Source organism: Triturus cristatus, chromosome 7 (genome assembly GCF_964204655.1).
Source record: "Triturus cristatus chromosome 7, aTriCri1.1, whole genome shotgun sequence".
Lineage (NCBI taxonomy): Eukaryota > Metazoa > Chordata > Amphibia > Caudata > Salamandridae > Triturus > Triturus cristatus.
Window position 1 is genome coordinate 1,150,078,699 of NC_140590.1, and position 27,617 is coordinate 1,150,106,315.

Below are 27,617 nucleotides of genomic sequence, written 5' to 3' on the forward strand. Positions count from 1 at the left end.
GACTTGCGGGACTGGTATTGCTGTTTCTTTTGACCTTGCTGGTCCTGGTTCTTTTGCCAATGAGGGGTTTGAACCCTCTGTTGGTAATTGCGCCTGTCATTTCCCTTGCGGCGTCGAAACTCTTTTCTCCTTTCAAGCCCGACGGCTTTCATGGTCTCCAGCTCTGCCTTCATACGGGCCATTTCTTCGTCTGCATGGGACCCAAAAAGAGAACTACCGGAGAAAGGCAGATTTAATATTCTTGCCTGCGCTTCCGGTTTCAAGGCCGTCAATCTAAGCCAAGATGATCTTCTGGCTGTGACTCCGTGTGCATATTCATGCGCTGCCAGTGTTGCCCCGTCCGCCGCTGCACTTATGATCTGGTTAGAAACCAGACTTCCCTCATGCAAAATTTCTTCAAAGTCCCGTCTGTCCTCTGATGGAACTTTGTCAATGAACCTCTGAAGAGAGTCCCATAATGATCTATCATAGCGCCCCAGAAGCGCTGAGGCACTGGCCACCTTTAAGCTTGAGGATGCTGAGCCGCAAACTTTTCTCCCCCAGGAGTCTTGTGTCTTACTGTCCTTATCTGGTGGCACCGTTGAAGACCCAGCTACTGCATGTGTCTTCCTGGCAGCGGCGGTGATGACAGAGTCCGGTGGAGGATCTGATTTTAGGAATAGAGGATCCTCCGGAGCTGGACGGTACTTTTTTAGAATCCTCGCCGGCGCCGTTTTGGTGGTTGCTGGTGTGAGAAAAATATCCATTACTGGTTGCAACAAACCAGGGACTAATGGCAATAACGGGCGTGACACTGAGCGTTCATGAAGAGTTTCAAAGATTATGGATGAAGTGGTCTCCTGAACCGGCATAGGGATATTTAATTTTGTAGCTCCTCTACACAACACTTCCTGAAACGTAGTAATATCATCTACCGGAGATACCCGAGAGGGTTGCGTCTCCGAGAGTGTCGGTGAATAATCCCTTTTGGATGATCTGGAAGAAGGGGAGGTAGAAGGGGTTCTACGGCGCCTTTTCTCTGATCTGGTCGACTCTCTTCTGCGGGAGGAAGACCTGGATCGCCTTCTTGGTGTTCGAGAGTGACCTCGAGATTCTCTTCCCCGAGAACTTGGTCTGATCGGTCTCGCTGGGAATTCCATGCCCCTTAATCTTGTTAGCGATGCCCTTATTGCGTCGGGCATAGCAGAGTCCTGAGGCATCTCCCTTACGGGACTTTGAGGTACCGCATTGTCCTCCTCCTGCGAACTTTCCTCTCTTGCAGGTACTGGAGATTGATGCACAAGCTCTGGTGATTCGGATCTTGAACCTGAGCCCTCTGATCCTGAAGGCGAGATAGCTATAGGACGCGGTGACTCAGGAGTTGTATATATCAGTCTATGAGGAGATTTTCGCCTTGAGACTGGTCGAATCGTGAGGCGAACATGTGACACCTCCTGCGTACCCTCAGCAGAGGGCTGCCTCGACGGTGATAGGCCTATCACCGGAGATCTTGGACTCGAACTCAGAGCTTCTTGTCTCGACGTCGAGATTATCTTCGACGGAGGCTTTATGTACCTCTCCAAAGCTTTGGAGACCTGTGAGGACGGAGGCACCTGCCTCGACGTCGACTCCGACGGAGGCATCTGCCTCGACGTCGACTCCGACGGAGGCCCCTGCCTCGACGTCGGTCTTGACGGAGGCGCCTGCCTCGACGTCGACTCCGACGGAGGCTCCTGCCTCGACGTCGGCCTTGACGGAGGCGTCTGCCTCGACGTCGACTCCGACGGAGCTGCCTGCCTCGACGTCGTTCTTGACGGAGACTTCTGCCTCGACGTCGAATGCTCCGACGACGTGGTGTAGATCGCCTACGTACTTCTTGCGACGTCGACTGATGTCTCGCCGACCTCGACGTCGAACGATGTCTTTCCTTCGACGACGAACGATATCTCTGTGCAGACGTCGATCGATCCTCTCTTGACGTCGACAGATGCTTTATCGACGTTGAACTGTGGCGCCGAGTCCTCGACGCCGATCCTTTAGACGCCGTCGACGTCGAACGCATCCGCTTCGACGCTGAATCTAAAATCGACGATGACTTTCTCTTTGCAGCATGACTTCCCCTTGACTCCTCACCTCTCAGCGACGATCCCGCCGCTGGAGTCTTCGACGCCGAGCCCGACGTCGATGGGGAGCAAACAGGGACCAACTGCTTCGACGTCGACCGTTCTGCTAAGCCGTACAGTCTAATCCTCTCCCTCTCCTTTGAAGTCCTTTTGGAAAGGTCTTCACAATGATGGCATGTTGCTGGAGAGTGAGAGTCCAGCAGACAGATAATACACACTTCATGTGTGTCTGAAGCAGCCTTCTTTTTTCCACAAGATGGACATGGAACAAATAAAGAAGGCATTTTTCTGACAAAACAGCAACAAAATCAGTCAGAAAATCACAGGATACTATCTTCCTCTCAGATGTTATAAGAAGAAGTCCAAAAAATCTTTAAGTTGTAATAATTCTTGACTAAAGAGTCAAAAAAGAAGAGAGCTGAATTCCAGGGTCCTGACTGAAGGAGCCGGAAAGAACAACTGACCTAACTGTCACCCCTGAGGCATGATGGGATATGGAAGCCAGGGCTGCCTTAAAGGCACGGTGCCAGTTTTTACCTATACAGGGCTTTTCAGTCTCTATGGTATTGTGTTGCAATGCAGCCTGCAGGCTAGCAATGTGTTGTAGATCTGTGTTTCACACAGTTTTCTCTTTTTTTGCTTTCTCATGAGTGTTTACCTCATTAAAAAAAAAAAAAAAAAGGGATTTAGGTGTTTTATTATACCTATATGTATTATTGGATGTGTATTTATACATTGCCTAGCCTTCTTTTCTAGGGGCTGCATTTGCTTGGGAAAAAATAATATATGTTTATACATATACAGAGCTGTATATATGTATGTTTTTTACATATATGATTTTATTATTTCCGGGGTCCCCGCACATGGGCGGGAATATTCAGTGCTTATGACTATTGATGAGGATCCCCTGGAAGAGAAGAAAGAAATATTCAAACTCACAAAGTGGAAGTGTAGGTTTGGGTGTAGTATGCTTTCCAGTTTTTGGGTGGGCAAGTTCTTCCAATGAGGTAGACGGACCAGGAGAACACACACAAACTCAGTAGGCAAGAGCACCAGACTTTCAGGGCTCAGTCCAAGGCTATCGGAATGAGTTGAGCTTGGTTTCTCCTGACCCAGGCAAACATCTGAAAAGGATGAACTGTTTAGAGAAGATGAAGTACCACAGAAGGCAAACCAGTCTCTCACAGAAACTTTAGGGCAAAACTCTCTACAATGAGCATTCTCAGAGACAGCAAAATGATCTAAAGAAGGCACACCCCACTAGAAGAATATACCTTCAACTACCTATGGGTGAAAATCATACTCATTGATGGCAAGATGGCATATGCTGAGGTCGTTTTCCCTGTCCGTGCTGGTGTTTATGGACCCTGCCAAATGGTTGACAGTCAAGGAAATCCCTTGAAAGTCTAGCCAGTGTCCAATCTCAGCAGCTCCTGGCATAGCACACTTGACCCCCACACCGACATTTTTGATGAAATACCACATGGTAGCTATGTTTTCCGTCAGAACCTGCACAGGGCCATTGTTGATGTAAAGCAGAAAATACTTGTGATTAAGGTAGAAGGCACGTACCTCTAGAAAACTGATGTGGTGTCTCTGCTCCAGAAAAATGATCGCCATTTTGGCCAGATGGCCTCTCCAGACCAGAGCCTATGTATCCGTCACCACTGTTAGCTCTGGATGGGGTAGGGAAAATGGCCGACTTTGACTCAGGTTGTAATCCTCGCACCCACCACTGAAGGTTCCGGGTACTCTAATCTGACATATGGATGTTTTCCGTGAGTCACCCTAGTGCTGAGCCCACTGAAGGAAGGGGTTCCACTGCACAGCCCACATGTGCCAACATGCATGAGGCACCAGCAGGATATACAACAAACCCGGACGAGCGAAAGAGCTGGACAGGCTGGTGCCTGGGCTCAAAGGGCCATCTTTGGAGGGAAGCCAGCCCCCAGGAGTCACCCTGGAGTAACCCCTAAAATTCCAGGATTGTGGATGAAAGTGGCAGAACAGTTACAGCAAGCCATGGACTGGGGCTGAAGCACAGCTACCTATAAACCGCTCAAAAACTGAATCTGCTTTGTCTCCAAACACCCTGGAGCCATCGGCGGGCATATCTATAAGGGATGCCTGCACATTCCCTAATAATCCAGGTGCCACTATGAATCACCACACCAGATGACCATAGCACAGCCTACACAGTCTGTGGTGTGCAGTCCGGCCTACAAAATGTATTTGGCCATGTCCTGACTGTCATAGACTGTTTGTGCAAAGATGTTTCAAAACTCCTTAGGAATGTCAGTCAAGATCTCATTCATCATATCCCAGAGGACAAGATTACCTGACCAACAAGCAAACAGTATTCAGAGATTGCAATGCCAAACTTCCGAATAACACCCTCTTGCCAGGTCCAATAATTGACTCTCATTTCTACACAAAGGGCAATAGGGAATGCATTCAGGTTTATTAGTGCTGGTGGAAGCCTGCACTAGAAGACTTTCTGAAGTTGGGTACTGAGTCAAAAAGGCTGCATCACCAGGAGTAGGCCTATGGAACCTGGTGAAAGGGCAACTTACTAGTGACGAGTAAGGTTTGGACAACGCAGCAGTCAAAGTATTTGGCATCATTCAAAATAAGCAAAGGTTCTGAAGTTGAAGGGCTAGGTTGCAAATATTCTGTGAGCAGAACAGCCTTGGCAACTGTAGTTACAACACTTGTACTGGTCTATGTACTACTACAGCAGATGAGGCACATTCCTCGGTGGGGGAGGGCACCAGTGGAGTGTCTAATATATTGTATGGTGAGGTATCAGCCAACATTAGCATTTTGAAGGTCTGAATGCAGTCCATTATCAGCATAGTGAGAGGGCAATACGCGAAAGGCACCTCATCATCATTCTTGTCATGTGGAACCTTTTGAAAAAATCTTAGCATGTTCTAGTTATAAGTATAGTTCATCTTCAGTATAGTGAGCGGGCGACAAATAGTCCACTTCTTCCTCATCATCATCATCATGTGAAACACTTTAAAGGATCTGTAAAAAGCCGGAGTCGAATAAGGTCTAAAGGTGAAGATACTGGTACCAAGGCACTGTCAAAGAATCCATCAACACAACTGGCTGTGCCTTATTAACCTCGTAACAAGACACAAGTGGAGATCTAGATGAACTCCACTCTCGATTTGAGTTCAGTCTAGGGTTGGATTTAGAACTGGCACAGGCTCCGCCAGAACAAGCATGACCTTCGGCCATGGAGTGGAGACACTGCCCCAAAAATGATGGAGTGGCAGGCAGAGATCTAACAGGGTCAGTCGGCGCAACAGAAGGCCCCACCAGAGAAGTCGAATTGTAGATCCTGGCAGAGCAATGGGCCAAAAGGCACTCCGGAAGGACCCGGAATCATTTGGAAAAGGTGCAGCATTGATTCCATGAAGGCCACTGACAGCTATAATGTCTAGGGTGCCCCAGGAAAATTCAGGGCACATCGCCTCCAGCTGTGGAATGGGGTTAGAGCCAGGTGACTGGTGCAGTCTGGCTTTTTGAGTGCCAACTTCACAATATCTCCCAGTAGTGGGGAAAAATTAGGAAAACTGCAGTCTGGATGAGATATTGACTTCGTTTTTGACTTACCTGAGTACAGAGACGTGAGCCAGAACTTGGAGCAGGAACAAGCAAGCGTCTTGGAGAGCAACTGACCTCGATTCTTGTACTAGGCAGCATATATCTTTGCCTCGTTCTACCTTATGTTTATTGGATTAACAGAGAACATTTTTTGTTCGACTTTGAATCATGCTTGTATCCAAGATCCCAAAGGTCTGTGACGAACATCTTTTTCCTGCAGATTAACACAGTTTAAAATCTGCAGTCCTATAGTCTTATAGGAAGAGAAGAACCCTATGACAAAGAGGATATGATAATGTCTCCCCCTGTTTGACAAGATAAACACTGCAGTTGTATTCTCTGTTAGAATTTGTACCACTTTTTTGAGAGATTGATTCGAAAAAGCCTTCGCTGCCAGAAACAGTTTTCAACTCTTCAACGGTTGCTTGAGCACCAGGAAAAAGTATGGAAACCTTTGCTCCACAGCCAAATGAACCTACTGCAAAAAGTACCCAATCGGCTCTTCCACAACATTGAAATGAATTTCACGTTGGCCCCCCTCCTGGATACTATGGCATATATATTTATAGTCTATATTTGTTTTCCACCAGTTCTTTCTGAGCATTAGGTTGATTCTCCTTCTAGTTATTTTTTCTTTTTGTTTGAAACCTTTGATGTCTTCCCTAGGTTTTAATTTTTACAGGCCCTGGAATCTTATATCAGGCTAAAGCTTTCTCGAAAGATTACTTGTTTTTAATCAATTAGGCTATCTCACAGTAGAGTGCCTTTTTTCTCTGTTCTCCTTCGACAACCCTCACAACTATTAACTCGGATTGTCTTCCAAAGTCAGTCTGATACCTCATGTCTTCTCTTTTCTAATGGCCTTTGATTTGGACCCAGAATAATGCAATATTTGCCACCTCCCTCGACTGACTTGTGTTTAGGCATTAAGAATTGGTGTGTTGAGGAGGAGGAGCCTAGCGCGCATCCATGATGGTCGCGTGAGCAAGGGGCTCCCCGGACCCTCTCTGCTCCTCGGAATTTATCCTGAGAATATCCTGAATTGGCTTATGGAATCTGGGAGATAAAGACCAGCTGAGCGTATATCTCTTTTTAAAACTCAAATCGGACCTGGGAATCCTGAGTTGTCGTCGTCGGAACTTTTGGGACCCACCCGACGGAGGTGACCGGGGTGAAGGAGACCCGAGGGACCGGGCTGCAATTGAACAACAGCGGCTTCAGCGCGGTGCCAGCTGCCGATCCACCACTTTCGGTTTCTGTTTTGCACTTCAGGAGACCGGCAGGGAGGTGCGCTCGGGGTGGAGAGGTGCTTCCTGGGCCTCTGCATGTTAGAGGTTTTTTCTTTTCACCTGCCACTAGAGTGCCTATCGCCTCGGACCCCCTATACCGACATTTTGTGGTCTTCTTGCGGGTGCCCTTACACCTCTTGACTGGAGGTCCCCTCGGGTGACCGTGTTCACATGGGGGGCAAAGGGGGTCCCGAGGGCCGCAAGACCAAGGCTTCCCTCCGCGGGGGAGCAGTCCAGAGCAATAACATGGACCGCTACACCCAGGGCAGGGGGCCTTCTGGCGCTGCTGGCCTCCCCTCGGATACTGCGGAGGGAGGCGCGACCGTCACTACGGAACTATCCCTGCAGGACATTATGGGCGCCATTGATGGCATCAGGGAAACCATCGCGACGCAATATGAGGCCCTGGCACGTAAGATTGACACTGTCGCGATCGATGTCACCCTGATCCGGGCCGACCTCTCCAAAACTAACGAGAGGGTCCAGGCTCTTGACGCACGGACCTCCACCCTCGGTGCGGAGGTGTCGGATCTGCGGGCCGCGCTTGGAGACATCAGGGTGGTTAACGATCATATGGCCCGGCGGCTTGAGGACTTCGAGGGACGGGCCCGACGCAACAACATCCGCGTCATAGGTGTACCGGAGTCCTCTGACGGCCGCCCGGTTGACCTCGTGGTCGAGGAACTTATCCTGAAACAGTTGTCCTCGGCTGGCCTAAGTAAGTTCTTTGCCGTGGAGCGGGCCCATCGAGTTCCGGGCGGTCGGCCACGGCCGGGGGCCCCCCCGAGGCCTATCGTGGCCAAACTGTTCTACTACAGGGACCGCGACGCTATTCTGCAGGCCTCACGGACCCACGGCCCGGTTCGACATGAGAACTCGACCATCAATTTTTACCCGGACTTCACGCAACTGGTCCAGAAACAACGGATGGGATTCCAAGGGGTGAAGCGTCGTCTCCGTGAGCTGGGCCTAAAGTATTCGATGCTCTACCCTGCAAAACTCCGAGTGGAACATGGGGATCGGACAGCCTTTTTTGACTCTCCTGTGGCTGCAAGTGACTGGCTGGACTCTCTGCCGGACGGAGGTGGCCGTCCCGGACCCTCTGCGGGCACCGCAGGTGATGGGTCCCCTTTAGAATGACTTTGGGTCCTTGACTTTGCCTTTTTGCACTGTACAGTTGGGTCTTATTTCATTTGCACATTGTGTTTTACCAGGTCCAGTGAGGGGGGCGGGCGGGGACGGGTCCCTTACCTCCTCTGGGTTCTTTTCGTAGAATGGGGTTAGTGGGGCGACAGGCACACTGCAAGTTGGGGGGTTTTTTTGGCCCGCAGGGGTGCAGGGTGGGGGGAGTTGGTCCTGGGGTGGGGTTGGGGGGGGGGAGGGTTTGTTTTGCTGTGTGTTTTTTGTCTACAGGGCGAGGTACTGATTTTGTCCACATTTGGGAACTGTGCTGCAGGCTGGGGGACCCTTGATCTATTGGGGGGGATGGGGGGGGACGGGTTGAGGCTTATGTCATGGAACGTCAATGGGTTGGGGGACCGTATCAAGCGGGGTGTAGTACTGCAATCTTTGCGTCGTTTGACTCCTGATGTGGTGTTTCTCCAGGAGACGCATCTGGTTGGCAATGTTTGTCATGCAATGAACAGGGGGGGATACCGCCTCGTGGCCCATTCTGGTTTCACAACTGGTTCCAGGGGGGTGGGCATTCTGCTGCGAACCTCACTTCCGGTGGAGATCACTAAGATAGTCTCGGATGACAGAGGGCGCTATGTGTGTTTGATTGGGAGGTGGGAGGGGCAGCCCCTTGCCCTGGTTTCAGTTTACGTCCCCCCGGGCCTCCAGAACTCCACCTTCACTGACTTGGGTCGAATGCTGCTTGACCTTCCGGACAGCCTCCTGCTCATGGGCGGGGACTTTAATTCTGTGGTTTCGGGTGAACTGGATCGTCACCCACCAAGGACCCTCCCCGCTGCCCAGGCATGGCTGGGTGGGATGCTGGAGACCTTCGGCCTGGTGGATAGTTGGAGATTAATGCATCCGACCCAATGTCAATTCACCTTTCACTCGGGGGCGCATGGGAGTCTCTCTAGGTTAGACTACTTCCTTATGCCCGCGGCGCAGACTGGTCGGATTCGAGAGGTCAGGCACCTGGCGCGGGGCATCTCCGACCATTCTCCGCTGTGGCTTCTTTTTGACACCGGGCCGCGGTCTGCAGGACGGATCGCTCCCATTAACCCATGGTACCTGCGAGACCCTACGACTCGTGACAGCCTGGTTAAGGCTATGGACCAATACTTCCTGGATAACGAGGGGTCGGTGTCTTCTGCAATGTCCCTGTGGGAAGCCTTTAAAACCGTGATCCGCGGGCACGCCCTTTCCCAGATAGTGGTGGCTAAGAGGGTCAAGAGTGAGGCAGTGGTGAGGCTGGAGACTGACATCTTGGGGCTGGAGTCGGCCTTGGAGGCGAATGTTACTCCGGACGGGCTCCATGCCCTCAGCCTGAAACAGTTTGAATATAGGTCCCTGGTCACTGACGCGGCCAAAACTATGTACAGGGAGCAGCAGGGTCGACTGTACGATGCCGGGGACAAGGCGGGAAAGTTGATCGCGTGGCTGGACAGGAAGGAGAGAGTGAATCGTGTGGTCCCGGAGTTGCGTGCGGCGGATGGTGTGTGTGTGACGGAGCCTGACGAGATTGTGGAATGTTTTGCCGACCACCTCCGGGCTGTGTACTCCCCAGTGACCGACAGGGATGAGGACGACTCTCGCCTTCTACTGAGGGATATCGCCTTGCCCTGCCTGTCCGTTGAGGACCGTGAGCGGCTGGACGCCCCCTTGTCGGCGGATGAAATAGCGACCGCGATCCGCTCCCTTCGCTCGGGCAAGGCTATGGGTCCCAACGGTCTGCCCATTGAGCTATATAAATTGCGCCCTGACAAGCTTGCGCCCTTCCTCAGTCGCATGTTCCGTGAGTCTCTGGCGGCGGGTTCCCTCCCGGCCGATCAGCGTCTGGCCACGATAGTCGTTATCCCCAAGGAGGACAAGCCGCGAGATCGCTGTACTTCTTACCGGCCTATTTCATTGCTAAATGCGGAGCCTAAGATCCTGGCGAAAGTCCTTGCCAATCGTCTGTTGAGCGTCGTGTGCGATCTGATTCATCCGGACCAATGCGGATTCATCCCGCATCGTAACACCGCTCTTAACCTGCGGCGTCTTCATGGCGCCCTTGCCAGGGCGGAGCTCCTCTCTGAACCGGCCGTGCTGGTTTCTTTGGATGCCACGATGGCTTTTGACACCATCGAGTGGCCATTCCTCTGGGCTGTCTTGGCTAAATTTGGCTTTGGGGAAGGATTTATCGGCTGGGTGAAGCTTCTGTACACGGGACCCATGGCTCAGGTGGTGGTGAACGGGCGGGTCTCTCGGCCCTTTGCCCTCGGCAGGGGCACGAGGCAGGGATGCCCGTTGTCCCCTTTGCTCTTCGCTCTCGCCCTGGAGCCACTCGCGGCTTGGCTCCGCTGGGAGCCTTCGCTTAGAGGGATCCGGTGGGCCCCGGGCTTTGAAGATCGGGTTTCGCTGTATGCGGACGATATTCTCCTATATCTCACCTCACCGCGGCAGTCGCTCAACGTCCTCTTTGACGTTCTGACTTCCTTTGGGAATAATTCGGGTCTCACGATCAATTGGTCTAAATCCTGCGTCTATCCGATCTCCGGTGGTCCTCCACTCCTATCGCCTCGGCTTCCGATCCAGGTATCTCTGAGCGGCTTTAAGTACCTGGGGATATACGTTTCGCTGGACCCGGTGGCTCGCTATGAGCGGAATCTCCTGCGTCCGCTTCGGCGATTGCGAGAGGATACGGCCCGGTGGTGCAGGCTGCCCCTGTCCCCGCTGGGTCGGGCCGCGCTGTTCAAAATGATGTCCCTTCCCAGGTTCCTCTATGCACTCCAGAATTCCTTCGACGTCATCCCAGTGGCCTACTTTCGGGAGGTAGAGAGCCTGCAGAGGAGACTGGTGTGGGACGGGCGGGCGCGTATTGCTCTTGCTAAGCTTACTCTCCCCTGGTACGACGGGGGCATCGCGCTTCCCGACATTCGCAGGTATTATTGGGCCGCGCAGCTTTCGGCCATCAACCATGCCACGTATGCGCCTGGCCTGAACCCGGCGTATGAGATGGACAAGTTCCTGCTTCCCGGCGGGGACTATAACAGGGCGCTGTACTCCCGCTCGGCCGGCCGGACCCTTACGGGTCCTACTAAAATTGCGGTGCGGACCTGGAGGGCCGCCACTGCGGCCACGGGCTGGGGTGAGCGACTGACATGTGCTACTCCTTTGTTTGCCTCCGATCGCCTGGGGAGCCTCTGGACTACGAAGGGGTTTGACCAGTGGGACACGATTGGTATCAGCAAAGTAGGAGACCTGTGGCATAAGGGCGCGGTTAAGACTTTCGCGGCTCTTCAGGCAGAATATGAGCTTACGGACAGGGAGTTCTTCCGCTATGCCCAGGTTCGACACGCCCTGCTCTCGGTCTTTGGAGAGGGGACCAAGGTCCCGGTTTCCTCGCCCCTCGAGGACCGCATACTTGACGGACATGTCCCTGACAGTACTATTTCTTTAATTTATAAGAAACTGATTAATCATCGGGCTGACCTCTTGGTGCGCCTTCGGGAGGCTTGGACGGGGGATGGGGTGGAATTGGACGACGAGGACTGGCTGTCTGCACTGTCGTCCCCCAAGGAGGTCGCCATTCCAGCCCGTCTCCGGTTGGTACAGCTTAAGATTCTTCACCGGGTGTATGTGACGGGTCCTCGCTCGGTCTCGATGGGATATTCCGACGATGGGCTCTGTAAGCGGGGTTGTGGGCTCAGTGCCACCTTTCTCCATATCCTGTGGGAGTGCCGCGAGGTGGCGGACTACTGGCGCCGGGTACATACGGTTATGGGACAGGTCACTGGGGTTGTTCTGCTGCCGGAGGTGCGCCGCTGTGTCCTGAATGTGTGGGAGCCCAATGATTATAGCGCGGCTCAGACTCGGTGGGCGGCCCTGGGGAACATGATTGCCAAGAGAGATATAGCGCAGCTTTGGGGTGCCCAGCGGCCGCCCGCCGTGTCAGTATGGAAGGAGAATATGGACTGGTGTATGTTCAGGGAGAAGACTGTGTATGTTGCCCGTGGTAAGCCGGGGGCGTGGGGCAGAATCTGGGGGCAATGGAATGCATATCGCGGGGGTATCTGTACGCCCCCCCTGGTGGACACCGATATCGCCATGTCCCCCTGACCCTTGACGGTTCCGGGCACCTTTTGGAATGACTACATATGGACGTTCATTTCCCTTGGCCCCCCCCCCGTCCCCAGCCTCCCGGTACTCCTTCCTTTCGTGTGCTGCTTAAATGTCTGATCTGGAGTTCCCCGGAGGAAGCCTGACCTGCGCCGTTTGTCTTTATGCCTCGCCTTGTGTTTTTCTTTTAGTTTTCTGTGTTTGTTGGATTTAAGTCTCCTGTGCCTCTAGAACTATCCGGACTCACACGGGGCCGACCCCCGGGAACCGACTGCAGCTTTGATAAATGTATACTTCATTCTGTAATTAGCGGCCGGCCCTGGTGGTTGTAGGCCCGTGCTTGTAATCGAATTATTGTTCAATAAAAACCTTTAAAAACAAAAAAAAAAAAAAAAAAGAATTGGTGTGTTCCCGGCAGGGGTGCCCACTGTCCCCTCTAATTTTTGCCCTTGCGCTAGAGCCACTGACAGCTTGGGCCAGGGCTGATCCGATGATATGGGGTATCTCGCTATACGCTGACGACATCATACTATACATATCACTGCCATACTATTCCATAGCTCACATTCTATACATTTTTGAGCTGTTTGGTAGTTACTCTGGCTATGGAATCAATTGGACCAAATCAGTGGTTTTACCTTTGTCGGCCCCCCCATAACTGCCGGCACGTTGTGTAGCTCCAATTGAAACGATGGGCTTTAAATACCTAGGCATCTTTGTGACTAGAGACCCACAAAATCTCACTCCTCAAGTAGGACTCCTTAGATCAGACATAGCGCACTGACGGACTCTGCCTCTGACCTTAATGGGCAAAGCAGCCCAATACAAAAGTATGCCCCTTCCCAGACTCCTGTATGTGATGCAAAATATGCTCTACATGGCCCCCACCACCTTCTTTAGCCAAATAGATCGGGAGCTTCGTACACTGTTATGGAACGGGGGTGCCCCGCGGATTACCTTAAGGAAATTGCAAAGGGAAGTCTATGACGGACGTCTAGTGGTTTCAAATATTAACCTGTGTTATTGTGCCTCACAGTTGCTGGTGATCAATGAATGGGTATACTCGGAATGGGATGAACCTGCCTTGAGGGTTGATAGGGAAGCAATGCCAGGTAATAACTACGAAACTATACTATAGAACCGGAAAAAGAAAAGTACCCTCCCCACTGTAGCTCAGACCTGGTTAGAGGTAGAGACACGTCTAGGAAGTCGGGAGCTATTGACAGCCATGACACCCCTCTGGCACAGCGACAGGTTGCCAGAGGTTTCAAACTTTACTGGTTTCTCTAAATGGACACAAATAGGTATTGAGAAATTGGGGGATGTATGGAGAAATGGAGTTTCATATCCTTCGAGTCCCTAAAACAAGAATTCTACCTAGCAACGTCTCAGACACTTCAGTACTATAGACTCATGACCTTAGAGTGCATATCTAGCAAGGGACCATGATCCCTGACTCCTCCCCCTGGAAGACCATGTGCTAGTAGACCTTATTCCGAAACAGGGAGTCTCAGTGATCTATAAAAAGCTGCTAAATAATTCCCATGACCCCCTTGGGCCCCTGAGGGCGAAGTGGACAGATGACCTGGACAACAATACAGATGATGAATGGCCTGAAGCTCTCCAAGACCCTGGAGAAATAGCAATACAGGCGCGATATAGATTAGTTCAACTTAAGATCCTTCACAGAGTATATTATTCTTGTAGTTTGCTAAACAAAATAAGAAGGGCGGGGGATCCCCTATGCCGGAGGGAGTGTGGTCAAGAGGTCTCCTTTTTTCACATCCTCTGGGAATGTATACGGGTCCGTAGATATTGGGAGGCAGTAACTGCCATTATGTCACAGGTTCTCTTGGTAGAGGTCCCACTGGAGTCAAAAGGGTTGTTGCTGCTGATACGAGGGGAGGAAGATTGGCCCAGATATGCTCGAGTCTGGTTGACATTAGCAGCGGGGGTAACGAAATGGAATATTGCCCGGAAATAGGGATCTAGGCTCATACCATCGGTGGCTGATTGGAAAAAGGACCCGGACTGGTGTCAGAGGGCGGAGGAAGTAATATACCAGAGTAGGGGATGCATTAAAAATGGGAACAAACATGGAGCCCATGGCGAACATTTCAGGCACTGGACTTAGACTGAGTACGACTGTTTAAAAAGGTGAGTATATATTCTGCCTGTTATATTGAAGTATACACAAAAAATACATTAGTAACTTGTCATTTTAATTTGAACCTCCAAACGAATTGCTTGATTGTAATGTACCATGGACAATTGATAAAAAATGTGGACATTATATGATTATTTCTGCAGTTGCTACCGATTGTCTATCTTATCGATGCGTGATGAGTAAGTTTAATATAACGATTCTTAAAAAAAGAAAAGAAGTCTTGTCTTTGATCAAACTCATCAATATTGAGCACTGTGTGGATGATTTATAGAGTATCACCCTTATGCATCAAGCCAAAATCCAGTCGGTAAAATACCGATTCCTTATTAGCTCCCGGTATTAAGTAAAAAATACCCAATCCCAATGCATCAACCCAAAAGCAGAAATCGGTATTTAAGGAATCCTTAAATAGCGATTCTTTAAATAGGGATTCCTTAAATACCGATTCCTTAAATAGCGATTGCATTTAAGGAATCCCAAAGTGAGATTCCTTAAATGCAATGCATCAAAGTTAAAAAATTAGCGATTTCGCTAATAAGGGGAGCAAATTACCATGAAGATGAACTGCATGGTAATTTGCAAAAACTTTGAAAAATGCACTTTTGTGCATTTTTCAAAGTTTCATGTTGCGCACACACATGCCCTTAGAGCATGTGTGTGTGCAACATATGTGCACATATCATTTTCAGGGGTGCAACAGGGTGTCCTTTTGACACCCTGGCACCCTTGAAAGTGCTCCAGCTAGTAGCGATTCGGTAATACCGAATCGCTAATACAGAATGGCTTTACATTCATTCCTATGGGCCTCCAAGCCCATAGGAATGAATGGGTAGGTATTCCTTATTACCGATTCGGTATTACCGATTCGGTAATAAGGAATGTTAAGGAATCGCTATTTGAATAGCGATTCCTACATGCATAGCCTTTTGCTATTCCTTATTAGCGATTCCTTATTTTTCGCTAATAAGGAATCGCAAATGCTAATGTTGATGCATATGCCCCTATGTCTTTTGGCACCACAATCATAGTTTTTTGAGGCATTGCAGTTTTTAGTATTGCTTTTGGCAAGTACAGATTCATAATGCTCAACATTTTATGAGTATATCTACTTGATCTGCGAGTATGATCACAATTCCCCCCAAGCTTCCTGTGATGTCTTTGCATCATCTTTTGCAGAAAACCACCTATGTTCCACATAGGTCTCTTTTTCTGTTGTCTAGAGATAATTTCATCCCAATGTTTTAGAGTTTTTGGTTTAAACAGTGAACATGGATAGAAGTTCTCTGAATTAAGGTCCTGTGGCAGAGAGTACATATACACAGAGTGGTCGTTTATAGCAATCTTCCAGTGCTATATTTGGACAAAATATGCACAATATGGATGTACTGTATACCATGGAACACAAGAGACTCAAAGAGAACATCTTCCCCGGTATTCATTCTTCAATCTGGTAGAAGACCACTGTAAAAATACATTTCTCATTGATTCCTTGCTAGCAAAGATCACTTGACTTGCTTCGATCTGGTCTCTTAACTGCAGGCTCTTCTTCCTCAACAGTGTCCTCTTTCTCTCTGGAGTTCTCGAAGAACACCTTTGAACCCACCGGTAGAAAATAAAAACATCTAAAACTGAGGGCAATTTTGAGGCATTGTGGGCTTGTAGTCGATATCATAGTGGGGAAAATGGGCTCCAACCATGGTTGATTTGAAAAAAATAATATTACAGCAATGAGGAGTGGGAATGCATGAAGAGAGACCTTCCTCAAATTAATGAGGAGGTGATTCTCCACACATACACCGAGGAAGCATTTTTTTATTGAGTTTGTGTAGGTGAACTTTGGGAGAATACAGCAGTATGCATATTACACTAAGAAAGTGGTGGGGATGCACAGATGAATTATTGGTGAAAATAATAAATACTGAACAGATACATTGTGAGACAGTATAACAATATTTGTATAAGCCAAAACTCACAGTAACGAGGAGGCAGGGCTGCTGGGGATGGAATCAGCCAGCGTGTGGCCCTGCAAAGGTGCATTGTGGATGCTGTAGCCATCGTCGCTCTCACTTATTGGTGGTTCATTGTCTGTCTCGGACAGATACCCCTCCCCTGCTTCTTCTTCTGGAGGCTCCTCAGGGCTGCCAACCTCACTCGTCACTTCCTCCTCCTCTTCCTCGTCATCCTCTTCCTCCTCTTCTTCGCCTTGGGAATCATTAGGAACTGGAGATGCTTCCTTGGGGAAGAACACAACAGATTCTTACAAACCAGAATTCTGCAAAAAACTATGCTCTGTTGCTTGCCAACACCCATTTGTTGCCTCAAGCATTGCTCATTTGCCTGTTCCCTTTCACTATCCATCTTGTTCATTCCAGTTTTATAATGTGATGCACCAGGGCCACGTTACATTGGTGGTGAGACTAATCTTGGTAAGTGAAGAGGTGTTACCTGATGCATCTTGCTTCTACACACTTTAAAAAAATGCAGAATGAGACAGTTAATGTGTTGGTTTGACAAATACCTGGACATGGTTGTGTTTTTGTTGATAGTCATCGGGGCTAATGGAGAGGAACAGGGTAAGACCTACATAAATATCTGTGAGGTCCCTGAGGTATTTCCTGCGACCAACAGCTTTGATGTTTAAATGGGAAAGGCTCCACTCCTTCACTCCCTCACATACCATTTTGACTTTGTCAGGACAGCTTATCATGGTATAGTTTGGTTACCTCATGAAAGTGTGACTAGAAGCACTAGCTAATGTTTGGGTTTGAGTTTTGACCCAGAACAGAAGCTATGCTGAATTTCTGCAATCCACCTTCCTTTTGAAGTATTTTTCATAGGGGTTCCCTTCATATCCTATGCTTGCCGATTATATTTTAAACAGACTTCCGGTAACCAACATCCCAGACAGTGCATGTGGTAGCAAACAATACAGCAAGGAGGGTAAAATGTGTTGTAAGTCTGGCAGGCCGAAGCAAGCAAGGCACAGACACTGTTGAAAAGTCTGCTCACCAGTTATACTACACTAACATTTTTGTGTTATCTGCTGATACCAGGAAACCATTTTTAGATCTTCCTTGGCAACGTTTCTGTCAGTTGACCTTATGTAATCAACAGAAAAAGAGCTTTATGAAGCACTATTGAGAGTATTTGGCTCAACCTAATGCTTCTTTCTGTTGACCTTATATGATCAACAGAAAAAGAGCTTTATGAAGCATTATTGAAAGAGAGTATTTGCCTCCACAGACATGTCCATCTTACAGGATCCGATTCAGCAGAAGCTGTGAGGATTCCCAGAATAAGATCATTTGTTGACTCACTAAACATGGCTGCTGTGTTACATAATAATGTGGCCGTGCGCAGGGGTAAAACCTTGATAATACAGGAATACCACTGGTTAGCGCAGAGATTAGAGTACTGGCTGGTAGTGCAGGAATATCTGAGGTTGGTTGAGAGGGGTTTTCCCTCAACTAAGATGGCCGCTGCTAAAAGACACAAAGACAAGGAACCCTGAACCAACATATAGGTTCTGATGTCTACACCAGTTATGGCGTTCACTGCGGGGATAGGGGGAGAAGCGTTGCAGTTATCTCCCCCGGGTTTCTTTTAGAAAACAGTGTTACCTTGCCCCAACAACTTTCCACACCCATAGAAGTTTCTTTGATTGAAAGCTGTGTGTGTTTTTGGGGGGTAGCCAGCAGCACCAGGCGTCCTGGTAGAGGATGGGGGCGGCAATGAGTCCAAAGAAAATTGGCACCAACCATCCTTATGACCCAGGACGATGCCCTGATAGCAGCAAGCCTTCCGTGCGATAGGGGTGTGATCATGATACAACACACTGGCGGGAAGGAAGTGGGTTGTAGGTATGATTAAATACAGCAGCCCTGCAACTGCCTTAACGACATATACAAAGGCGAGGAAAGTGTTGCGAGGTCTCGAAAAGCAGTAGGTCATCATGAGTCTTCTGTGTGGCACTAATCATTGGGACATAGTAGCTCTGTTGATCACTGTAGAATCAACGTGAGGTTTTCAGGTATCACCTACAGACAGCTCTATGGTTCAGGCACAGACCCTTCTGCATGCTCTATGACATATACATTTCCTGAGTCGGGTTTAATACCTTGTGGCCACATCCTTTCCTCCAGCCATGCCTAGCCCAGGTGGATTTGGTTGGACAGATCCGCTCCCCCTGCCTGCCTGCCTCTTTCTAACACAGTTAGAGGTAACTGAGCAGGGTCTACAACCATGGGTACATTAGGGACTGTTGCCTTGAAGCAAAGAATACCTCCCCTTTCTTCTGCTATAACACTGTACCAGGGATGCAGGGCTGTTAATCCTACCCTCTTCCTCTAGTCTTATCTGTGCCAGATGCATATGCCATCCTGTGTAAATAATTGGGTTTGGGCTTACTGGTCCTGGAATTCTGCTGACTTCCGAGTCCCTGCACGCATGGGTGCTGTAGCTGCTCGGCCTAATATCAGCTCTCCCGGATCCAGTTATCATCACCAGTTTCTGAAAATCTGAGCCACAGGGGGTTGCAGCTGCATTTAGTAGCCCAGTTAGCACCCAAATGATCCTGACTATGCCAATGCACCCTCTTCATCTTCCTTGTCAATGATTACTGCCAGAGGGTGATCATGGATCTGTGTAAACAGTGCAGCACTACTAGTGCCACACTATCATTTATCTACAGGAAACCTTGCAGGTGCTGCTGCTCCATTATAACATCACATTTGCGGTCTATCATCTGGAACCTCCTAGACGCCACAACCCCTGACGTTGCCTTCCTCACAGAGACCTGGATGAACGCCTCTTCAGCTCCCGACATCGCCATCGCTATCCCAGAGGGCTACAAGATCGTCCGGAGGGACCGCACCGCCAACCAGATGGGAGGAGGCATCGCCATCATCCACAGGAACACCATCCGTCTCACGACCAGCACCGACAACACCCTGACCACCGCCGAACACCTGCATTTCCAGATCCACACCGACCCGAACACCACCCTCAGAGGCACCCTGATCTACCGACCTCCGGGACCACGCACCCAATTCAGCGAGGACATCGCCGACTTCGTCAGCCCGCATGCCCTCCCCTCCGCTGACTACATCCTCCTGGGGGACCTCAACTTCCACCTGGAGAACAACAACGACCGCAACACCAGCACCCTGCTCGACAACCTCGCCAATCTTGGACTCAAGCAGCTGGTGTCCACCCCCACCCACCTCGCCGGACACACACTCGACGCAGTCTTCTCTTCCTGCACAGACATCGACTTCAGCCACGCCACAGAGCTTCAATGGACGGACCACAGCTGCGTCCACTTCACCTTCAAAAGAACAACGACCCACCACCACCAGCAACAGGCCGCCCGCAGAAGCTGGAACAAGATCACAGCAGACCAGCTCACCACCTCCCTGAGCCAGCACCCTCCTACCAGCTCAGCAAACCCCAGCCAGGCCGCCGACAACCTCACGAAGTGGATCAGCATCTGCGCGGACGAACTCGCCCCGCTGAGGACCCCGCCCAGCAGACCCGGCAGCAAGAAAGCCCCGTGGTTCACCGACGAACTCAAGAGCTCCAAGAAGAACTGCCGAGCCCTCGAGAAAGTCTGGAGAAGGGAACCTACACCGGACAACAGGACCACCTTCAAGCTGGCCACCCGGAAGCACCACCAGCTGATCCGCGCCGCCAAGAAAACTGCATTCAAGGACCGGCTGGACAACAACGCACACAACTGCAAGGAACTCTTCAACATCGTGAAAGAGCTATCCAACCCCAGCGCAGGAAACAACGACATCACCCCATCGCAAGACCTCTGCAACTCCCTCGCTTCATACTTCCACAACAAGATCGCGGACATACACAACAGCTTCAACAACCAACCAACGCACACCAAGACCGAACAACCACCCCCCACCACCACCCTCCACGCCTGGACCCCGATCAGCACCGAATACACCATCCGCACGATGAACTCCATCCACTCCGGATCACCGACCGACCCCTGCCCTCACCACGTCTTCAACAAGGCCGACGCTGTCATCGCACCCCACCTGCGAGACATCATCAACACATCCTTCGACACCGCCACCTTCCCTGAGAGCTGGAAGCACGCCAAACTCAGCGCTCTACTCAAGAAACCCACTGCGGACCCTACCGAACTCAAGAATTACCGCCCCATCTCGCTCCTCCCATTTCCTGCCAAAGTCATCGAGAAGACCGTCAACAAGCAGATGGCCGCCTTCCTCGAGACGAATGGATCCCTCGACCCCTCACAGTCCGGCTTCCGAGCCAATCACAGCACCGAGACCGCCCTCATCGCCGCCACCGATGACATCCGAGCCCTGATGAACAACGGAGAAACAGCGGCCCTCATCCTCCTAGACCTCTCCGCGGCATTCGACACTGTCTGCCACCGCACCCTAGTACAGCGCCTCAGCAACGTCGGTATCCTGGACAAGGCGCTGGAATGGATCATCTCCTTCCTCGACGGAAGAACACAGAGAGTCCGCCTACCACCGTACAAGTCAGAGGCCACCGAAGTCATCTGAGGCATCCCTCAAGGATCCTCACTGAGCCCCACCCTCTTCAACGTCTACATGAGCCCCCTCGCGGCCATCGCTCACCAACACAACCTCAACATAATCTCCTACGCCGACGACACCCAGCTGATCCTCTCCCTGACCAACGACCCCGCCGCCGCCAGAGCTAACCTGCACGAAGGGATGAAAGAGGTAGCCGAGTGGATGACGACCAGCCGCCTGAAACTGAACTCGGACAAGACGGAGGTCCTCATCCTGGGCTCTTCACCCTCCGCCTGGGACGACTCCTGGTGGCCTCCCGCCCTGGGCACCGCACCCAAACCGACAGACCATGCACGCAACCTGGGCTTCATCTTGTACTCCTCCCTCTCCATGACCAGGCAAGTCAACAACGTCTCCTCGGCGTGCTTCAACATCCTACGCATGCTACGGAAGATCTTCTGGTGGATCCCCACCGAGACCAGGAAGACCGTCACCCAGGCCCTCGTCACTAGCCGACTGGACTACGGCAACGCCCTCTACGCCGGTACCACCGCCAAGCTCCAGAAGAGACTCCAGCGGATCCAGAACGCCTCAGCCAGACTCATCCTCGACATCCCACGAACCAGCCACATCTCCGGACATCTGAGAGACCTTCACTGGCTCCCCGTCAACAAAAGAATCACCTTCCGCCTCCTCACCCACGCACACAAAGCCCTACACGACCACGGCCCGAGCTACCTCAACAGCCGAATCAACTTCTACGCTCCCAAACGCCACCTCCGATCAGCCAACCACGCCCTCGCCGCCGTCCCCCGCATCCGAAGAGCGACTACAGGAGGAAGATCCTTCTCCTACCTGGCCGCCAAGACCTGGAACTCCCTCCCGTCCGACCTGCGCCTGACCCAAGACCACCTCTCCTTCAGGAAGAAGCTGAAGACCTGGCTGTTCGAGCAGTAACGGCACCCCCCTTCCCCCAGCGCCTTGAGACCCTACGGGTAAGTAGTGCGCTCTATAAATGTCTTTGATTGATTGATTGATTGCTAAACAATATGAGTGTGTACTTTCAGCCGCGTACACCTCCAAACGCCAACCAACATCAATCTTATGTGCGAGTGGAGCATGAAGAGGTGACTAGCCAGCTGTGAGTAGCAATCCTCCTCTTCTGCAATTTTTAGAAATTATACTTTTGTAAACATACATTGACAGCAGTGTCTTTTGAGAGTTGTGAGAATACTGGCTGAGGTATGTGTTTGCATGAGTGCAGGGTGAGAGGTGTGTCCGTGTTGAGTGCAGGGTGAGAGGTGTGTCCATGTTGAGTTCAGGGTGAGAGGTGTGCCCGTGTTGAGTTCAGGGTAAGAGGTGTGCCCGTGTTGAGTTCAGTGTTGAGTTCAGGGTAAGAGGTGTGCCCGTATTGAGTGCAGGGTGAGAGGTGTGTCCGTGTTGAGTGCAGGGTGAGAGGTGTGCCCGTGTTGAGTGCAGGGTGAGAGGTGTGCCCGTGTTGAGTTCAGGGTAAGAGGTGTGCCCGTGGTGAGTTCAGGGTGGGAGGTGTGTCCGTGTTGAGTGCAAACAGGATGAGAGGTGTGCCCGTGTTGAGTTCAGGGTGAGAGGTGTGCGAGTGTTGAGTGCAGGGTGAGAGGTGGGTCCGTGTTGAGTGCGGGGTGAGAGGTGTGCCCGTGTTGAGTTAAGGGTGAGAGGTGTGCCTGTGTTGAGTTCAGGGTGAGAGGTGTGCCCGTATTGTGTTCAGGGTGAGAGGTGTGTCCGTGTTGAGTGCAAACAGGGTGAGAGGTGTGCCCGTGTTGTGTTCAGGGTGAGAGGTGTGTCCGTGTTGTGTTCAGGGTGAGAGGTGTGTCTGTTTAGAGTGCAGGGTGAGAGGTGTGTCCGTGTTGAGTGCAGGGTGAGAGGTGTGTCCGTGTTGAGTTCAGGGTGAGAGGTGTGCCCGTGTTGAGTTCAGGGTAAGAGGTGTGTCCGTGTTGAGTGCAGGGTGAGAGGTGTGCCCGTGTTGAGTTCAGGGTAAGAGGTGTGCCCGTGTTGAGTTCAGGGTAAGAGGTGTGCCCGTGTTGAGTTCAGGGTGAGAGGTGTGTCCGTGTTGAGTGCAAACAGGATGAGAGGTGTGCCCGTGTTGAGTTCAGGGTGAGAGGTGTGCGAGTGTTGAGTGCAGGGTGAGAGGTGTGTCCGTGTTGAGTGCAGGGTGAGAGGTGTGCCCGTGTTGAGTTCAGGGTGAGAGGTGTGCCCGTGTTGAGTTCAGGGTAAGAGGTGTGTCCGTGTTGAGTGCAGGGTGAGAGGTGTGCCCGTGTTGAGTTCAGGGTAAGAGGTGTGCCCGTGTTGAGTTCAGGGTAAGAGGTGTGCCCGTGTTGAGTTCAGGGTGAGAGGTGTGTCCGTGTTGAGTGCAAACAGGATGAGAGGTGTGCCCGTGTTGAGTTCAGGGTGCGAGGTGTGCGAGTGTTGAGTGCAGGGTGAGAGGTGTGTCCGTGTTGAGTGCAGGGTGAGAGGTGTGCCCGTGTTGAGTTAAGGGTGAGAGGTGTGCCTGTGTTGAGTTCAGGGTGAGAGGTGTGCCCGTATTGTGTTCAGGGTGAGAGGTGTGTCCGTGTTGTGTTCAGGGTGAGAAGAGTGCCCGTGTTGTGTTCAGGGTGAGAGGTGTGTCCGTGTTGAGTTCAGGGTGAGAGGTGTGCCGTGTTGAGTTCAGGGTAAGAGGTGTGCGAGTGTTGAGTGCAGGGTGAGAGGTGTGCCTGTGTTGTGTTCAGGGTGAGAGGTGTGTCCGTGTTGAGTGCAAACAGGGTGAGAGGTGTGCCAGTGTTGTGTTCAGGGTGAGAGGTGTGTCCGTGTTGTGTTCAGGGTGAGAGGTGTGTCCGTGTTGAGTGCAGGGTGAGAGATGTGCCCGTGTTGAGTGCAGGGTGAGAGGTGTGCCCGTGTTGAGTGCAGGGTGAGAGGTGTGCCCGTGTTGAGTTAAGGGTGAGAGGTGTGCCCGTGTTGAGTGCAGGGTGAGAGGTGTGCCCGTGTTGAGTGCAGGGTGAGAGGTGTGTCCATGTTGAGTGCAGAGTGAGAGGTGTGCCCGTGTTGAGGGCAGGGTGAGAGGTGTGCCCGTGTTGAGTTCAGGGTAAGAGGTGTGTCCGTGTTGAGTGCAGGGTGAGAGGTGTGCGAGTGTTGAGTGCCGGGTGAGAGGTGTGCCCGTGTTGAGTGCCGGGTGAGAGGTGTGTCCGTGTTGAGTGCAGGGTGAGAGGTGTGCCCGTGTTGAGGGCAGGGTGAGAGGTGTGCCCATGTTGAGTGCAGGGTGAGAGGTGTGCCAGTGTTGAGTTCAGGGTGAGAGGTGTCTCAGTGTTGAGTTCAGGGTGAGAGGTGTGCCCGTGTTGAGTACAGAGTGAGGGGTGTGCCCGTGTTGAGTGCAGGGTGAGAGGTGTGCGAGTGTTGAGTTAAGAATGAGAGGTGTGCGAGTGTTGAGTGCAGGGTGAGAGGTGTGCCCATGTTGAGTTAAGGGTGTGTGCGAGTGTTGAGTGCAGGGTGAGAGGTGTGCCCGTGTTGAGTGCCCGTGTTGAGTGCAGGGTAAGAGGTGTGCCTGTGTTGAGTGCAGGGTGAGAGGTGTGTCCGTGTTGAGTGCAGGGTGAGAGGTGTGCCCGTGTTGAGTGCAGGGTGAGAGGTGTGTCCGTGTTGTGTTCAGGGTGAGAGGTGTGTCTGTTTTGAGTGCAGGGTGAGAGGTGTGTCCGTGTTGAGTTCAGGGTGAGAGGTGTGCCGTGTTGAGTTCAGGGTAAGAGGTGTGCGAGTGTTGAGTGCAGGGTGAGAGGTGTGCCTGTGTTGTGTTCAGGGTGAGAGGTGTGTCCGTGTTGAGTGCAAACAGGGTGAGAGGTGTGCCCGTGTTGTGTTCAGGGTGAGAGGTGTGTCCGTGTTGTGTTCAGGGTGAGAGGTGTGTCCGTGTTGAGTGCAGGGTGAGAGATGTGCGAGTGTTGAGTGCAGGGTGAGAGGTGTGCCCGTGTTGAGTGCAGGGTGAGAGGTGTGCCCATGTTGAGTGCAGGGTGAGAGGTGTGCCCGTGTTGAGTTAAGGGTGAGAGGTGTGCGAGTGTTGAGTGCAGGGTGAGAGGTGTGCCCGTGTTGAGTGCAGGGTGAGAGGTGTGTCCGTGTTGAGAGCAGAGTGAGAGGTGTGCCCGTGTTGAGGGCAGGTTGAGAGGTGTGCCCGTGTTGAGTTCAGGGTAAGAGGTGTGTCCGTGTTGAGTGCAGGGTGAGAGGTGTGCGAGTGTTGAGTGCAGGGTGAGAGGTGTGCCCGTGTTGAGTGCCGGGTGAGAGGTGTGTCAGTGTTGAGTGCAGGGTGAGAGGTGTGCCCGTGTTGAGGGCAGGGTGAGAGGTGTGCCCGTGTTGAGTGCAGGGTGAGAGGTGTGCCAGTGTTGAGTTCAGGGTGAGAGGTATCTCCGTGTTGAGTTCAGGGTGAGAGGTGTCCCTGTGTTGAGTTCAGGGTGAGAGGTGTGCCCGTGTTGAGTGCAGGGTGAGAGGTGTGCGAGTGTTGAGTTAAGGGTGAGAGGTGTGCGAGTGTTGAGTGCAGGGTGAGAGGTGTGCCCGTGTTGAGTGCAGGGTGAGAGGTGTGCCCGTGTTGAGTGCAGGGTGAGAGGTGTGCGAGTGTTGAGTGCAGGGTGAGAGGTGTGCCCATGTTGAGTTAAGGGTGTGTGAGAGTGTTGAGTGCAGGGTGAGAGGTGTGCCCGTGGTGAGTGCAGGGTGAGAGGTGTGCCCGTGTTGAGTTCAGGGTAAGAGGTGTGCCCGTGTTGAGTGCAGGGTGAGAGGTGTGCCCATGTTGAGTGTAGGGTGAGAGGTGTGCGAGTGTTGAGTGCAGGGTGAGAGGTGTGCCCGTGTTGAGTGCAGGGTGAGAGGTGTGCCCGTGTTGAGTGCAGGGTGAGAGGTGTGCCCGTGTTGAGTGCAGGGTGAGAGGTGTGCCCGTGTTTAGTGTAGGGTGAGAGGTGTGCGAGTGTTGAGTGCAGGGTGAGAGGTGTGCCCGTGTTGAGTGCAGGGTGAGAGGTGTGCCCGTGTTGAGTGTAGGGTGAGAGGTGTGCGAGTGTTGAGTGCAGGGTGAGCGGTGTGCCCGTGTTGAGTGCAGGGTGAGAGGTGTGCCCGTGTTGAGTGCAGGGTGAGAGGTGTGCCCGTGTTGAGTGCAGGGTGAGAGGTGTGCCCGTGTTGAGTGCAGTGTGAGAGGTGTGCCCGTGTTGAGTTAAGGGTGAGAGGTGTGCGAGTGTTGAGTGCAGGGTGAGAGGTGTGCCTGTGTTGAGTTAAGGGTGAGAGGTGTGCGAGTTTTGAGTGCAGGGTGAGAGGTGTGCCCGTGTTGAGTGCAGGGTGAGAGGTGTGCCCGTGTTGAGTGCAGGGTGAGAGGTGTGCCCGTGTTGAGTTAAGGGTGAGAGGTGTGCGAGTGTTGAGTGCAGGGTGAGAGGTGTGCCCGTGTTGAGTTAAGGGTGAGAGGTGTGCGAGTGTTGAGTGCAGGGTGAGAGGTGTGCGAGTGTTGAGTGCAGGGTGAGAGGTGTGCCCGTGTTGAGTTAAGGGTTAGAGGTGTGCCCGTGTTGAGTGCAGGGTGAGAGGTGTGGCCGTGTTGAGTGTAGGGTGAGAGGTGTGCCCGTGTTGAGTGCAGGGTGAGAGGTGTGCCCGTGTTGAGTGTAGGGTGAGAGGTGTGCGAGTGTTGAGTGCAGGGTGAGAGGTGTGCCTGTGTTGAGTGCAGGGTGAGAGGTGTGCGCCCGTGTTGAGTTAAGGGTGAGAGGTGTGCGAGTGTTGAGTGCAGGGTGTGAGGTGTGCCCGTGTTGAGTGCAGGGTGAGAGGTGTGCCCGTGTTGAGTGCAGGGTGAGAGGTGTGCCCGTGTTGAGTTAAGGGTGAGAGGTGTGCGAGTGTTGAGTGCAGGGTGAGAGGTGTGCCCGTGTTGAGTGCAGGGTGAGAGGTGTGCCCGTGTTGAGTGCAGGGTGAGAGGTGTGCCCGTGTTGAGTTAAGGGTGAGAGGTGTGCGAGTGTTGAGTGCAGGGTGAGAGGTGTGCCCGTGTTGAGTTAAGGGTGAGAGGTGTGCGAGTGTTGAGTGCAGGGTGAGAGGTGTGCCCGTGATGAGTGCAGGGTGAGAGGTGTGCGAGTGTTGAGTGCAGGGTGAGAGGTGTGTCCGTGTTGAGTGCAAGGTGTGAGGTGTGCCCGTGTTGAGTGCAGGGTGAGAGGTGTGCCCGTGATGAGTGCAGGGTGAGAGGTGTGCGAGTGTTGAGTGCAGGGTGAGAGGTGTGTCCGTGTTGAGTGCAAGGTGTGAGGTGTGCCCGTGTTGAGTGCAGGGTGTGAGGTGTACTTATTGGCTTCAGTGTGCAGCACTTTAAAAATGAACCTTCCAGCACTGCCAACAATGGTTTTCCTCTTGGGCTTTCTGGCTCTCAGAGTACCTGCGCTTGCAAATGTTGTGACGTCTTTGGGTCACTATGAGAGGTGAGAGCGGCTCTTCAGAGTAGAAAGGACGCTACTACAACAGACTGATGTGGACACTGCTTCAGGTGAAAGAAATTGCTCTTTCGGGACGAGCGTTAGAGTCACTCAGTATTAAGTGTGATAGGGCTGTCTTTGCTACAATGTGTCCTCTCACCTGACTCCCAAGTTACAGGCACAGGACCTGGTTCTGGAGTGTCAAGCTTGGAGATCTCACATCTAGTATCTTAAATCTTCCT

General features: G+C 51.9%; 1 protein-coding gene across 2 annotated transcripts in view; it reads right to left on the reverse strand.

Annotated features, from left to right (window-relative positions):
- Positions 1 to 27,617, reverse strand: part of BRD8 (bromodomain containing 8) — a 716,998-nt gene that overhangs the window by 436,071 nt on the left and 253,310 nt on the right. For both annotated transcript variants that reach the window (XM_085618373.1, XM_085618372.1), the window contains exon 16: positions 16,421 to 16,680. In XM_085618373.1, the coding sequence (XP_085474499.1) occupies positions 16,421 to 16,680 (260 nt within the window). The remainder of the gene's footprint in view (positions 1 to 16,420; positions 16,681 to 27,617) is intronic.